Genomic DNA, 16,552 nt, shown 5'->3' with positions numbered 1-16,552 from the left:
AAAAAAGCATAACCCCTTAAATCAATCATATTATGAAATGCACTTTGTCTTCAGTCTAAATCTTCTGTTTCTATAGTTTATACTTTATATAGTCCATATCATTTATTTTCCATCAGATAATATATTCACTTGCTATGTTTGTACTAAACATCAACTGAACAGCTTTCTTAGGGACAATTTGCTCTGAATCTTGGGAAATGAACCTGGTAATTGAAGTTTTAGATGACATATTAGGCTCGCTGTTTCACTAAATTGTTTTGACAGAACTTTAATTGACATTCAATCACACAGACCATCTCTTCGTATCTGAGGTTTTCAAGTATCTTTAATTCCATTTCTGCTAAAAAAAACTAAAAAACAATACAATTTTTTTTATTTGATTACGTGTGTCACAAGTGGTTCTCAAGAATTCACATTATAAAACTCGGCCAAACTTCACCTGAACAAAGAAAACACAAATCCCCAAACACACACACACACACACACACACACTAAGTCCTCACAAAGACACACACTAAGTCCTCTCTCTCTCTCACACACACACACACACACACACACACACACACACACACACACACACACACACACACACTAAGTCCTCTAACACACACACACACACACACACACACAGCAAGTAGATACAGGACTGTGTCAACAACACCGCACCCTTAGCACAGTGTACATTATTCACAGCCTGTACAAAACACTCTGATGAACACACACTTATTCTGTTACCAAAGTGTCCCCTCTGTAAGATGACACTCGGGGACAACTGATCACTTTTCCTGTCTCCACAGCAACCAGGTTACCACGCAGACAATGATGTAATCCACCCACACTACCTGGGAGACTCCATGCTCCTCAGGTTAAAGCAAATTAAAATTAAAAATATAAAAACAACACTTAAATGGAGAATAATTTAATAGAAAAAAACATAGAAAAAACAAAATAATGGCCTTGAAATCTCCCTCCATCAGCACTTTGGCTATAAAGTTGAGATTTTCTTTTTCCTCACATGATTAGTTGAACAACATCTCATCAGTGATTACTCCTCCCATGATGCCTTTCAGCTCAAACTGAAGCAGTTATGAGACACAGCCTCTTCCCATTTCAACTGGTTCCACCGAGCTGATACTGTGAACACTTGTTTAACCACCTGATGCTCATACATGACCGACTGTCCTCTTGTGATTTGATCTCATGACTGGATGCAGTTTTTCTTTTGATGCCGCCGGCGACTTTTGAAACCTGTTCAGGAAAAGACAAGGAAAGATTAATTAAAGGTACAGTGTGTAATATTGGAGTATTTTAGCGGCATGTAGTGGTGAGAATCTAGATTGCAACGCTCCCTTGTGAACGCCTCCCTTTGGGAGAATTTGCAGAAGCGAAGGTGGCCTCCAAAGACAAGAAGCTAGTTACTAAAGATGGCATCGTCCACCACTGCCTCAAGTCTTTCCACAATATCAATTATCAAGTGATGAGGTGAAGATGTATTTATTTTTAGTTATTTATAGAATGATAATTGAATACAATAACAGACCACTTGAGTACATACCGTCCTCGTCTCCCGTGTTGAGGGTCTGTAGAGACGCACTCCTCTGCATGATCTTCGACGGCTTCTTGAGTTTGAACTTCTGCGACCCCGGTTTCTCAACCATCACCTCAAACGAGTCGTCCAGCTCATTCCCCGCCACGCCGTTGGTCTCTGGCGCTCTATGGCCGGGGGCGGGGCTCTGAGGAGTGACCACGCCTTCCACTATAGTCTCTGTGCTCTGATTGGCTCCTCCTCTGCCTTTCAGGAAGTGCCTAAAAGAACTGCGTTTCTTCACCGTGGCGACCAGATTCTTCGTAACACCTCCTTTTCCGTCCACATCTTCCTCTGTCGTCGTAGAAGGGCTTTGTGGCGAGACTTGGTCCACCTTCTCCTTGCTATTCCTGTTGCTAGGTAGATCTGAGATGTTGGGCAAACCGTTCCTTTGGTCCAATCCACCGACCATTGAATCGGTCACAGATGACAGGTCTAGTAGGGAACGTGAACGTGAATTGTGGTTCATACTGTTCCCAACAACTAAAGAGTATATAGGATTGTGGTATTTATGAGCTGGGACCTTAAAGTCGGTTTGTCTGGACTCATTGACAGATACTTGGAAGCGAGAAGTTGACACGGATGGAGGCCTTATTGGCTCAACTTTTGGCTTAGGTGTAGGAGGCTTAGCGATGGGAGGTTTGGTGATGCTGAACTCCTTGTAGAGGTCGACCTGTTCTGATGCAGCGTAAAGCTCCCGGAAGTCTGTGTCGAAAGAATCCACGATCTGACCCGACATGACGGTGATGGTGTTCCTGTCCATCCGAGACGAACTCCAGGTGAAACTGGGGGAGAAAAAGAGGCATTTAGTTAAAAACTGTGGTGTTATAATGACACTAAGTGTTTGACTTATTTTTCTAAGATAATTTTTTACTTTATTAGACAGATTCTGGAGAAACAGAGTTGAAATGGAGCAAAGAGGGGAGTGACATGCAGAGAATGATCCAGGCAGGATTTGAACCCGGGTCTGCTGCGAGAGCCTCTAGGGGGACGCTCTAACCACTACACCACAAGCATTTTAAGGAAATGCACTTTTTTGCTTAGTTTCCAAGAGTTAGACAGACAGAGTTGGACATGTCACAAACTTTTTGAATTGGCCAATTTTGTCCCTACCACTTTTCAAAAGTATAATTTGTTAAAAATGTTCTGAACAATAGAGCGCACAAAGAAATAGATGTACAAGACAACTAGAAATACTAATAATAACAGACGCAATAGAGAAATTGTTATGGACAAGAAAAGTAGTCATTTGACAGAAAATGCTGCAAAGAACAAAACATTTTTTGGGTTATTTTCCAGTCACCAGAATGTGTTTTTGAAGCTTAAATCTTCACCTGAAAAAAGTATCCCCATCACTTTTCTAAACAAAGTTCACACAGGTGAACACATCTCTGAAAATACCTTTTTTATGGTATGAAGGTTCAAATAAATAAAGTAATGGGATTTTTCAGAATGCCGAGCCAAAATAAAAGCACCAGATTCATATTACTAACTACTTCATTTACACTTTTAGCTTAAACCCGGAGAGAAAATAAACTATCACTTATAACCACACGCACCTGCAATAGTCATTTATGACTTCAACACCCTTCACACACCTTCCTTTAAAGCATTTTGTAATAAGGCAGACCTAAAAAGCAGCAGTAGGAGATTATCAAATGTTTTTAAAAAGCTTTGCAAACTTGACCTAAAAATAATTTACAGTATATCTAAATAAATTTCATTACGTAAATGTCCTTTCACAATCAAGTATCACACATGAGTCAAAACATAACTGTGCTGCTTTCACTTGGCACGAATGCAGCGTTGCAATTGTGATGTCAAATGAAACTGATGTGTTCATAAAGGGTGTTGACAACAAGTCGCCTGCAGTTGAAGAACATGACGTGTGGAAACATGTCGCCTGTGTTCAGACATAAGCTACTGAATACAGCAGATTAGCTATTCTATTGTGTATATAGATAGATAGATGTCGTATCCAAAACATTTGAATCTGCTTATTTTGGCAAGCAGGTCTGGGGCATGTATTATTTAGTATCAAGAGAAGAAGGGATTTTTTGTCACAAGAAATTCTAACATTTCAGTACATTTAGCACTTTTTTAAAATGGAATATAACCTTAACAATAGGATTCCTTATACATTTGTATAATGTTCTATTAATACAATAAAACAAACTATATTCTGTTATTACTTGTTCACGAAATATATTTATTTTATATATTATATATTTAAAACAGCATAATTGCTGTTAAAAATATATGTAATAGTTGGTGCTTGCCTTGCCCTACAATGACAAAATTCTTACACCAGGAAATCATAAGCAGCACCCATCTTAATCGAGATTGAATTTATATTGATCAACAACTTGGTAAATACACTTTCCCTTAAAGTCTATATAGGTGTCTTCAGTTTTTTTGTCCCCTTTTTCGGAATAATATTTTTTAAATTGCTCCTAAAAACATTAGTGGAAAGATAGTTTAGGGAGGGGATGGAAAAGTTAGTGCTTCGAACTTAAGAAAATGCAACAAAGTGCAATGGAAACATAACATTTGTCAAACAAAACTAAATACAAGCTTTTTTTTATTGCAGAATTCCTGAAAAGGTCGTAAAAATGTGTGCCACAGTTTGATGAGAACTTGGCTAATGTAAAGTAGAGAAAGGCAAATCAATCCATAAAATAGTATATTGTGAGACAACTATTTTACAAGGCTGAAGTTAGATTGAAATGTTCAGCATCTGAAAAGTAACGATCCAAAACAGTTATGCTCATCTCACAAAGGTATCAGACCAGGAGGCATGCCGGTATTTGTCACTTTTAATGTTAGCAACAAAGTGCAAAAGCATTAAAGCCTTTCATGAAAATATTGATCAAAAGTATGAGTCGTTATCGCCATATTTAACCGAATCATGGCCGTTTGGAACAGCTATAATAAAAATGCCTTTGAATGTGGTCTGACAATATGTCAACAAAGTAAACTAGTTCTCTCTGAGCAAACTGACGTCTTCAATTCTGATTTTAAGGCTGTGTTAAGGCTGAGTTTTAAATACAATCAAAGAATATTATACCTGTTTTGTCATCGTAAAACAATATACAAAAATGGATCCTGCAAATTTTTATCAAAAAGTGTTCTCCACTAATATCGTTTTGTAAAAGTTAATACGTTTTAACTGCTGCTTATGAGGAGCTCTGTCTCTCTGTCTGTATACGATGGGAGTTTGAGGGGTAAACGAATGCAAGAGCTGTAATTAATTCCCTGAACCTGGTTAATCATTGTAAATAAGCACTCCGGTGATGCACAGCTAGTTTTTAAGCTTTCTCGTGATTATAATTTCACAAAGGCTTTACACGTCTGCTGCCATTAGGAATCATAACAGACAAATAGTGTTGATGCACAACACTAGATTTACGCGCAGGACCAACAGTAGATAAGGCTGCAAAAAGCATTTCTGACATTCCACTAGTTTAATATGTTTCAGAAAGTCATTGAAGAGTTATCAGTGTCTGGCAAACTTGATTTTTATATATTGTTGCAGTGTGCTGTTCTAAGATAAAGCTGTTTTTATAGTTAACGCTCGCCAGCCTCTTAACATTTCAATCTGAGACTTTAATACAAGGCTGTCATCTAGCTTTCAACATGAAACAAGCTGTATTTTTCTTAAAACAAATTGCAGTTTAAAAAAGAGCAATGCATCATGTTTGACACAATGAGTGAAGAAATTTTTATAATTATTGTGCTCCTTAAGATATGCAAATCTTTTGAACCACGTTCAAAGCATGCCATTATCTACACAATTAAAGAATTCATAACTCAGACAAGTTCTCTTAAATTATTTGTATGTGCCACTTATGAATACATCTGTCAGTATGAGACCTATTGTTTTAAAAGTGCTCAGAGAAAATGAAAGTTTGAACACCAACAGTTTGATGACACCTGAGCAAACTATGAAGTTTCTCTGCTGAGCAAGATCTACTGAAGTTTTGTATTTGTGTATGCCCACTTATTGATTTCGTAAAAGCACATTATATGCCAACTGCCAACCCTGGACCCTGGACGACCACTCTACCTGCTTAGCCATAGCCGTCCTTAAAAAAACAAATCTACCAGATCTGGATAGACACAGTAAGTGTTCAGTTCTGATGTTATGAAGTGTGGGTTTAAGGCCTTGCTGGATATTTTTTTATATATTGTATTTAGGAACCCCATTAGTTATCACCGTAGTAACAGCTATTCTTCTTTGGGTCCACACAAAAGATAAAAGAAAACAAGACCTTAAAAATTACAGAAATACTTCCAAATTGTTAAAAAGAAAAAAGAAAAAAAAATATCTCTTACAAAATGTTTTAAAAGATATTTAGTTCTACTGTTACATTCACATGTCCTGATACCTGCAGAGTCATGCTCACCTGTACGACCCAAACATGACTTTCTCTCCATCCACCAGCATGTATTTGGAGCAGAGGGAGCCGGGCAGCTTTCCAAAGGAGAGGGCCAGCCCTGCACCTTTCACCATCCGCACACGCACATTCTGTGGAGAAACACCCGCTTGATTACACATCACAGCATAACTTAACATCACACAGATTGGACTAAATAAACTCAATCAGGCACTACCTATCAAACTTCCCCCGCTATATCAAGCATGACGAACTTTACGCTGGCACACCTTGTAACATAAAGTCAACCTTCTCAAGGTCTAAAGGCTAAAACTCAAATATAAGAGCATAGGTTTGCATAATGGACTCTAAGAACATGTCCCAACCAATATATATATATTTTATGATGTTTAGGTTTAACCTCCTATACGACAGTGTGATAGATAGAGTGGAAATGGGGAGAGAGAGGGGGATGACACACAGAGAACAGCCCATCCCTACCGATATTTTGGGGAGAACAGAATTGTCCCTACGAATTATATAATAAATGATACAAAAATGTATTCTTATTCAGTTTGATATTTTGTCACTATCAATGTATTGTTAAGAAATATCCTGTATGTATATTGGAATTTAGAGACGTAGAGGGTAACCGAATGTTGACACCAAACCTACGCCGTTGCTCAAACCCTTTAGTCAAGTATGTTTACTCAAAGGGAAGAGAAAGGAAACAAGGAAGAGAATACGTAAATACTGAGTGGACAGACTGGGAGGAGGCTGATCCCCTGTTGCCTAAACCAGCCTCAGTGTGTGTGTGGAAGTATTACGTTACAGCCACTGCATCTATTCTCAGGATCTATCAGTGTTCATTTGTAAGAAGTAAGAGTAACAAGGCCCAGGCTCTGAAAAGGCCTTTCACACAACGTATCAACTGACACCACAACGGCCCAGGTATTCTAGCGCTCCAGTTTAACTAGACTGCGGAGCTACAGAGAGTCAGATAAGGCCGGGTATTGTTTAGTGAGTGAGGAGATAGGATGACATTCTGGCATGGTGACCCACTGTTGGATCTGAATCTACATCAGCTCTCACCGCCATTTGTCAGGTTCCCATGGCACATGGGACAGTTTGAAAATGTTCTTCCATTAAAGTATGAAGATTCTTTTTTGCACTTCCAAAAAGGTATTCCTGGTATTACCGGTACTCATAAAGATTATTTTCCAAACCCGCTGTTAAAAATTGTACTCCCATTTTAATTTTTTAAGAAATTTAGGTTTTTTGTAAGTGGGTCATGCATGGATTCCTATTAAGTAAGTATTATTAATGTTTATTCAAGCCCAGTGTTTAAAAAAAATAGTTTTATTATGTATTTGATTAATTTTAGCTAATCTTTTGAACTTGTGTGCTAATACAATTTATGGATTTTTTATTTTCATATCATCCTCAAATCAAACTTTTTTCAAATACGTTGAGCCACTATCTTTGCACCATGAAGCAACTGCAGCAGGAGAGTCATTGCTGTTTAAACTGGTTTTCATACAATTATGGAATACAACTGTGATGTGGCAATTCCTTCATCATCATGTTTAAACAGGCCAGAGGGGTTTTTATAACACCACCAAACCAAACACCTTTAAAGGTCATATTGACTCTGACTTCTCTGGAGTTTCCTAAATATAGTGACATGCGATACTTAATCATATACCACACTAACTTAAAGGTGGGGTAAGCGATTCAGTGAATATCTCCGCTACCTGTAAATACTGTGTGCTGTAAAAAAAAAAATCTAGTGTTAATAAACAGCCCAGGCTCTGTAAATGGGCATGTTGCTACAGTGGGCCCCCTTTGTTTACATGGCAGTTTACAGAGCCTAGGCTGTTTTTTCAGCATGCACACAGTACGGACAGGTAGCGGATTGTGAGGAGATACAGTGGAGGAAAAAAGTATTTGATCCCTCACTGATTTTGTAAGTTTGCCCACTTGCAATGAAATGAACAGTCTATAATTTTAATGCTAGGTTTATTTTAACAGTGATGGACAGAATATCAAAAAGAAAATCCAGAAAATCACATAAAAAAATATATAAATTATTTTGAATTTCATTGAGTGAAATAAGTATTTGATCCCCTATCAAAACATTGCTTAGTACTTGATGGAGAAACCCTTGTTGGCAAGTACAGAGGTCAGATGTGTCTTGTAGTTGATGACCAGGTTTGCACACAGCTCAGGAGGATATTTGGACCACTCCTCTTTGCAGATCCTCTCCTAATCTTTAAGGTTTTGAGGCTGTCGCTTGAGCTTCAGTTCCCTCGACAGATCTATTGGATTAAGGTCCGGAGACTGGCTTAGCCACTCCAAGACCTTAATGTGCTTCTTCTTGAGCCACTCCTTTGTTAACTTTGCTGTATTTTTAGGGTCATTGACATGCTGGAAGACCCATCCACGACCTATTTGTATGGACCTGGCTGAGAGAAAGAGGTTGTCACCTAGTATTTCATGGTACATGGCCTCATGCATAGTTCCCTCGATGCAGTCAAGTCCACCTGTCCCCTTAGCAGAGAAACACCCCCAAAGCATAATGCTTCAACCTCCATGCTTGACTGTGGGGATGGTGTTCCTGGGGTCATAGTCAGAATTCCTCTTCCTCCAAGCATGGCGAGTCACTATGATACCAAAGAACTTGATTTTGTTCTAATCTGACCACATCACCTTCTCCCAAGCATTCTCTGAGTCGTTCAGGTGCTCATTGGCAAACTTCAGATGGGCCTGTACATGTGCCTGCTTGAGCAGGGGGACCTTACGGGCACTACAGGATTTTAATCCATTACGGCATAGTGTGTTACCAATGGTTTTCTTGGTGACTGTGGTCCCAGCTGCCGTGTAGATCTGGGCTGATCCCTCACCTTTCTCATGATCATTGATACCCCACAAGGTGAGATCTTGCATGGAGCCCCAGACCGAGGGAGATTGATGGTCATTTTGTGTTTCTTTCATTTTCGAAAAATCGCACCAACAGTTGTCTCCTTCTCACCCAACTTCTCGCCAATGGTTTTGTAGTCTATTCCGGCCTTGTGCATGTCTTCAATCTTGTCTCTGATGTCCTTAGACAGCTCTTTGGTCTTGCCCATGATGGAGATGTTGGAGTTTGATTTGTTGATCGTGTGGACAGGTGTCTTTTATACAGGTAACAAGTTGAGACAGGTGTTTTATACAGGAAACTAGTTGAAATTAGGAGTGCTTTTTTAAAGCACAAGGACTAATCTGTGGGAGCCAGAATTCATTATGGTTGGAAGGGGATCAAATACTTATTTCACTCAATGAAATGCAAAATAATTTATATCTTTTTTTAAATGTGATTTTCTGGATTTTCTTTTTGATATTCTGTCTATCACTGTTAAAATAAACCTAGCTTTAAAATTATAGACCGCTCATTTTTTTGTAAGTGGGCAAACTTACAAAATCGGTGAGGGATCAAATACTTATTTCCTCCACTGTATTCACTGATTTAACAAGAAGTGAATTTGCATTTTGCACCAAGCATTCTCCAGAATCGAATTACTCTACTTGTAATCCATGATTCCTATTGCAGTCAGGTCCACTGTCTAACTAGAGTAGGTCAAACTGTGACATTCACTCATGTGATCTCCTTGAAACTCCCAGTGATTATTTGCTCTTGGTTTATTGCCTTAGCAACCTTAGCACTTTGCTGTTCTTTGCAGTGTTTGCTGAGCTCAGTCATTCTCACCCGTAGATGCACTGCATTGATCTGCAGCCGGCCGCACATATCCAGGAAGTGAGGAACCCCAATGTCCTCTAGCACGATGTAGACAGCCACCCCGCGACGTGAAGACACATCCAGCAAGTCCTGGAGTATCTGTAGGTCTGTCAGGAGGTCCATGACTATGGCTACCACCTGGGAAGCACAGGGGAGGGGATATTAAAGCAGTGTTACACAACTTTTTTATGTCAAACATACCCCCACAGCTGTTATGTCTCTGTCTGTCTGTCTGTCTGTCTGTCTGTCTGTCTGTCTGTCTGTCTGTCTGTCTGTCTGTCTGTCTATCTATCTATCTATCTATCTATCTATCTATCTATCTATCTATCTATCTATCTATCTATCTATCTATCTATCTATCTGTCTGTCTGTCTGTCTGTCTGTCTGTCTGTCTGTCTGTCTGTCTGTCTGTCTGTCTGTCTGTCTGTCTGTCTGTCTGTCTGTCTGTCTGTCTGTCTGTCTGTCTGTCTGTAGGCAGGTTTGTTGCATATTTGTGAGCAATGAGGACTTCACTAATGTCAAAAGTGGTGATTTGTGGGTGTTTGAGTTCTAATTAGTGTCTCGCTGCAAAAATGCTTTATTTCAACATCAACAACCATCAATGTTTTTCACCACTCCCACTGTCACATAGAGCATAATGGCACTGAGAAACGAGTCAGTGATTCTGGAGAACGCTTGTTGTCAAAATCAGTGAGTATCTCCTCACGATCCGCTACCTGTCTGTACTGTGTGTGCGCTGAAGAAAAATCTGGTGTTAATACACAGCCTAGCCTCTGTAAACGGGCAAGGTCCTAGCTATGGTGGGCCCCTTTGTTTACATACCCGTTTACAGAGCCTAGGCTGGCTATTAACACCAGATTTTTTTTCAGCACACACACACTCTGTGGGTGGAACCTGTTTATCCAGGTGATTGAAATGTTACTCTAAGCAGTTTGGACACAGTCCAGCTACAGTTGCTAATTAGTAACTTCCGTTACTAATTATTTCAACAACAGTGTTCAAAAACCACAAAACAGTTCAGGAGCAGAGCTGTGGTAAAAGAGATCACCCATTCACAAAAGACAAGATACAACACAGGAATATGCCTGCAATTCATTGAACTGATGCACTTTCCATATCCCTATTTTTAGTGCATTTTTGAAAGTATAGTGCGTAATTTCTGTTCCTCCCATGACGAATTCCGAGATATAACGACAACATTGTAAGCGCATCAACTTGAGCTTCTCCTTCTGTGATGGTGCATTGATTTCATACCTTCTGCTGTGAATACACAGAGTTTTGTGGAGCTGATAGGCTTTATCAACTTCGTATCAACTAGTTTGGCGATAGCTTCAATGTAACCAACATTCATTTACTGTATATGACAAAGTCACGCACAATAGCTTTAATACTGTACTCCATTAAACAAACATGATGACTATTTGCAGACAAGCATTTGACTGGTGCTCTATGTTGAATTATCCTTGAGTGAAACTTAAAGTGATCATGTGAGGATGTGTTCCATTTCCTTATTGGAACTCACATGTTTGTGTTTGGGCCTAATCCAACAGTGTGCAAACATGTTTTCCTGGCAACACAGCACATAGCTTTCCATGGGGAATTAGTTTGGTAGAAACCTTTTTAATTACTCGTTTAATTATCAGTCATTAAAAGTCAATGTGTGGGATTCTAAATGACGCACGTGTCAATAGATACTCATTTTAACTGCTTTTTAAATTGTGTGTATTGAGATTAACATTAGTCCAGGGAAGGAGACCGTTACAGTACATGCCTTCAACGGCCATTCCACAATTTATTACTTGAAAGTCTATGAACTTTTTTTCTGTATACAGTGTTAGAGCTCTTTTGTCAATCAGATTTAGTTTGTTATTTCAAATATTTATTACCTTTCAGGACTTAAAGTGTTATTTTTTGCATTAGGCCTACCACTCTGCTCTATACCGAAATATCTATACAATAGTAACAATTTTTAGACTCTACTGTATAGCGACTTTGTATAACACTTAAAGGAACAAGCACAACTGGCTCTTAGTCTTCACTCAAAACACTATTTCTTTTTTCAAACAAAAGGCTCTAGAACAGCACGTGGATTCAACATTTCTGAAATGCTGCTCTTACTGTCAAATGTAGTTCAACCAGAAACCTACTTCTCCATCCATCACAGGGAGATGCCTAAAACCTTTTTCTACTGATAACAATCCTTTGGCTTATAATTGACACAGCTGGGCTCTGTCTTTTGATTTAAGATAAGTGTATGCACGCCTTTATATTAGTACAGTATAAGATTCAATTTGAACTTCAGGGCCCTGAAAGTACTCTTTCAAGTGTTTGGCAGACTTCCATTAATAGGTGATTTATTTCACCCTTCGAGGGGGGAGCAATCTCAGCACGTGATCAGTTTATATGAAACTGCCAAGGCCCCCAGGGAGGCTACTGTTAAAGGAAAATAATAAAGAGGATTAACTTATATATCCAAGTATCTTTTCAATTGTTTACTTATAAGAGCGCTGCCACATGCCCGCTTTGAATAACCGGTCTACTGTCTAATCCGGATTATGTTACTGTCGTCCACACCTTGAAAAAGAGAAACATATGTCCTTTGTTCTGTTAAATCCTGTTAAACTACCAGGCAACTGTACTGTACTGGCCTCTGCTCCTTCCCGTCCGACCAATCACAGCTGACCTTTAACTAAACCAAAGCTTGCATTCCAAGGAGGTCAACTTGACAGAGGGAGCTGTGAAGATCCCTGAGTGAGTGGGTGGGTGAAAAATGATGAGGCGGAACAAGTCTTTCTTTAACCCTCTGCTGCTGCAAGTCCTGATGTGAAGTTGACATTTAAAAAGTTGCTTAGGCTTCTCTTTTTGCGCCATATTTCACTCAAGCTTGTTGAAACTTGCACAACTCGACTTTCGTATTAATGTAGATTTGAGTATAGATGCCTTGGGCTTTGTTAACCTCTACACGTCTTTATGCCTTACGGGAACTTTCTGCATGTGCTAAATATGATTATTATAATAGGTACATGTTCTTAATTTTTATATCCCTCTTTTCATATCTGTGGCTAAAATTACTTGTTAAATAATACTACATATATCTTGGAAAGCAAAGGCTAATACCTGGAGAAAGCACACTGATATTTGCCCAATATCATCTTTTTAACTTTTAAATCGTAAAAATGATTGACGAAACTCAAGAAAGACGTCAAAAGCCCCGAATTGTCCTATAAAGGATCTATATTTTTACCAAGGTCGATGTCTACACCAACATTTTGACTATTACTCAATTAAAATTACCAACAACATTTGGCCTTTGATATGATGATATCAATTCTTCAAAAAGCATGTAGCTACATGTAAGAGTTTCAAAATGGAAGTATATTTTCTTTGAGTAGATGTGAATGCTTTAAGCAGAAGGGTTAATCTAAACTTTTTTTCAACTACAGGATGTCTCATGAATTAAGAAAACAGAAAAGAAGACTGACAGTAATTGCTCTCAGCTTAAGGGTCTTTGATACATGATCATCAGTAGCAAATCATTCTGAATATTTCTGGACTCTTTCTGCTGTAGGGCTTTTAATAAATGAGGTACAGAGAGGCCACTGATAAGTTTTATTGCGTGTCAGGTTTTTTAAAACTTGGCAACGACATTAAGACTGTTGAAGGCAGCGCCAGTTATATGTCATCAGGTTCAACATCTTTGTTAAAGAGATCACACAAAGGATTTAGTAGATCCAACTTGCTTCTAGAACGTTCTTTTTAAACTAATCTATCTATCTATCTATCTATCTATCTATCTATCTATCTATCTATCTATCTATCTATCTATCTATCTATCTATCTATCTATCTATCTATCTTTTCTCACTGGTAAGATGTGCTGCTTATTCTTGATGTGAAGAACTGTAATATCATTGTAATAATGTTGTGCCTTGGACTCTTGGTTTGACAAAACAAGCATTGTGATTGTGTCACGTTGGAATTCTTAAAAACACATCAATCAATCTTTTGATGGACAAATAGATGTATTCATCTCAATGCAAGGAGATGAATACAAAATGAAAACCCAGCTGAACCCACTCCAACACTAAAATCCTACTTTTACAATAATGACGGAATACTCATCTAATAAGAGATTTGTGTATGAGAGTCATCTTCTCTTTGCAATGCCCAGAGATTAAAAGATAATTGGCTTAATGTTTTTGCCTTGTTTTGTTTCAATTGATAAATCTATTGATAGTTGTGATTAATTGGCAACACGTAGTTGTATAAATTGGCTACTTTTACTGCAGTGAGTAAATGATCTAATCTTGCACCTCTTCAGGCTACCCATCTTAATACAGGTGTCGTTACCTTATTGGCCTCCTGTATGAGCCTCCTCACCACCTCTTTGATGTGCGGCCCTGGCTCTCTGGGCGGGTGTGTGTACACTGATACCCGGGTCACCCCCCGGTAGTGACCGATACTCCCCGGCCATCCGATGTCCAGAGACGGGACCTCTGTGTCGGACATCTCGGGCCAGTATGTGGAGTGGACCCCGGAGTCTGCGCACGAGGAAGACTCATTGGATTTCTCAAGCGTTCCAGAATCAGGGTCACTACTTCCCATGTCATAAAGTTTAAAAGTTTCCCGGATACATCTAACTTCCTTGGCCGATAGAAAGTCCTTGACGTTGTCCTCTTTGAGCCGCATCTTGAACGCGCCGTCGCCGTTACGCAGCAGCTGCTCCAAGCACGCGCGCTGCTCCTCGCTATAGTAAAACTGAGGCTTGGTCTCCGGGATCTTCTCGTTGACGTGCTCATCGTCCATGCAAAGCATCTGAGACTCCGCCATAGCACAGAGAAAGTTCCCCCTTGTTCAGTCGCTCCTGGTCCGCTGCTGTGTGCGGACAGGTTTGCCAGGTGCGTTGCCTTCAGGTGAGTGAGTCCCTCAGGTAGGAGGAGGAGGAGGCGGTAACTACTATGGGCTGCTACTGTTTGAAAGTCTCCATAGCAGCGTGAAACCCACCACTTTATTACAAAACTTCCTGTTCTAAAACTTTCAGAATAAAGACATTTGGTGTTAGAAGTTGCTGATCCATTAACTACATTTACTGAAGTACAAACTGTTTAGTTAGAGGAGAACAGGTATTGTTGTAATAGGCCTTCTTTTGCTTCAGCACCTGCTCAGTGGATTATTTTATTACAGTTGAACAACTTTTATATTAAGTACCCACATTTGTTTACTAAAATGGCACCAATTCAAAAGTCTAAAATAATATCAAATACTGCATGAATTGATATTAGATAGGGCTATTTGTTCATTTTTTCCATCCTACACCGGGGTACAGGTTGTATCATATGCTGGTTTAAGTAGTCGGCCTAACAGTTAGACAAAATAAGCAAAAACAGAGGCCATCATTTCAAGTTCATTTTGAAGGACCAACATTTAAATTTAAAACATAGCTCCAAAACCTTTTTGATTGAACTTATAACATAGATTTATTTTTTTAATAACCATTTGAGGCAGCAGAACCTATTTTTTCTTACCTCATTATTCAACACAACCAATAGTACTTGCTAATAACCTCTGTACTGTACAGACTGTGTTAATCAGTGGTGGTTTGTGATGGCTACGGTAACATTTGAACACCTGCTGTCAGCGGCATTTGAAGTAGAAAATAGACGTATTGTATGTAGAACAGCGGGTGACTTGATTAAGAGTCAGCCTGCTGGTTCAGAGTGTAAAAGGTCTATAGCTCATTGTTATGTGTAGATCTGCTCTTTGTTTGCAGGGCTCCTGAAGCCTCTCCTGAAGCCCCTCCCTCACCTCGTTAACTGCCACCTGCGCTGCCTATTTAAGCCTGGAGGCTTAATTGACTCACTCTCTCCAGCCAGGGCCTGCAGCATGGCTCCCATTCACCCTTTTGTTAAACCTTTGTTACACTAAACACCATTTTCTTACACCTTTACCTTTGGTTTGAGTACTTTATGTTGCTTCCCCGAGCCGGGTTGTAACACTCATAATTAAAACTAAAATAAGAAACCGAGGCAGAAAAAGAAATACACTTGTTAAACATAGATTATATATAGCAGAAATAACCTGACTGCAGCCTTCAATCATAATATTTTCACAAATAAATGTCATTTGTAGCTGTACATTTTGAGTACCAGTTTGATGGTGTGTGTGGATCAGGAGATATTAATTGTTGAAGTGTCTCTGAGCATGATACCAAACCCTTGTTGCTCCTGAGGGCCATGCTTTAGGCTCCACTGCCATCAACACAAGTGTATGCGTGGGTAAATGAAATGCTCTTTGTGAAGCACTTATCAGCAATGCAAGCACTTTATAATTCCAGTCTATTTACCGTCAATCACTTGTGAATATTTCTTGCCTGGGTTTAATAGATAAAGGTTTTGTTGACATATTTATCGTGCTTTGTGCAAACACGAACGTGACACAGTAATTACAGTATGATGATGAGAACAGAGGCTGGAATTTGCGGAGTGCATTTTCTTAAATATGCATAAACACTCCATCACTTATACTGTATTTCATTTCATTTCATTTAACTTTTATTTATCCTCGAGAGACCAATTGAGGGGTGACCCTCATTTTCAATGACGTCGAGTTATACAACCTCTACTTCAGTTATGTGTATACAGGAAGTGGTTACATAAATACCTTTGCTTAATGAGGAATGCACTTTTTTTTCTGAGGGAGCAAATGCTACATCCTATAGTGCATCTAGTTCGTTAAATAGAACTCTTTTATTTTGAAGGACACATATGCTTACTTCTGGGTTAACTTTCCCTGGCCATCATGCAGCGGGACAAGACTT

At 39.1% G+C, this 16,552-nt stretch overlaps 1 protein-coding gene across 1 annotated transcript; it reads right to left on the bottom strand.

Moving 5' to 3' along the window:
- Window positions 1–305: 305 nt before the first annotated feature.
- Window positions 306–14,632, bottom strand: fam83fa (family with sequence similarity 83 member Fa). Its single transcript, XM_080043934.1, has 5 exons — window positions 14,086–14,632; window positions 9,707–9,874; window positions 5,992–6,113; window positions 1,556–2,370; window positions 306–1,248 (listed from the first exon to the last, which is right to left on the bottom strand). The coding sequence occupies exons 1-5, from the start codon at window positions 14,563–14,565 to the stop codon at window positions 1,199–1,201; spliced, it is 1,635 nt and encodes a 544-aa protein (XP_079900060.1). The 5' UTR covers window positions 14,566–14,632; the 3' UTR covers window positions 306–1,198.
- Window positions 14,633–16,552: the final 1,920 nt, after the last annotated feature.

The sequence above is a fragment of the Ammodytes marinus genome (genome assembly GCF_949987685.1).
Source record: "Ammodytes marinus genome assembly, chromosome: 16".
NCBI lineage: Eukaryota > Metazoa > Chordata > Actinopteri > Uranoscopiformes > Ammodytidae > Ammodytes > Ammodytes marinus.
The sequence above is the reverse complement of the archived record's forward strand: the minus strand, read 5'-3'. Positions and strand labels throughout refer to the sequence as shown.

Bases quoted from the DNA above. Each gene is read 5' to 3' on its own strand.
- fam83fa (XM_080043934.1), bottom strand. From the start codon at position 14,565: ATGGCGGAGTCTCAGATGCTTTGCATGGACGATGAGCACGTCAACGAG. The intron at 6,114-9,706 runs GTGAGAATGACT...GTTTCTCCACAG, and splicing joins TCAATGCAGTGCATCTACGG to AATGTGCGTGTGCGGATGGT. The intron at 2,371-5,991 runs GTGAGCATGACT...TTTCTCCCCCAG, and splicing joins GTCATGTTTGGGTCGTACAG to TTTCACCTGGAGTTCGTCTC.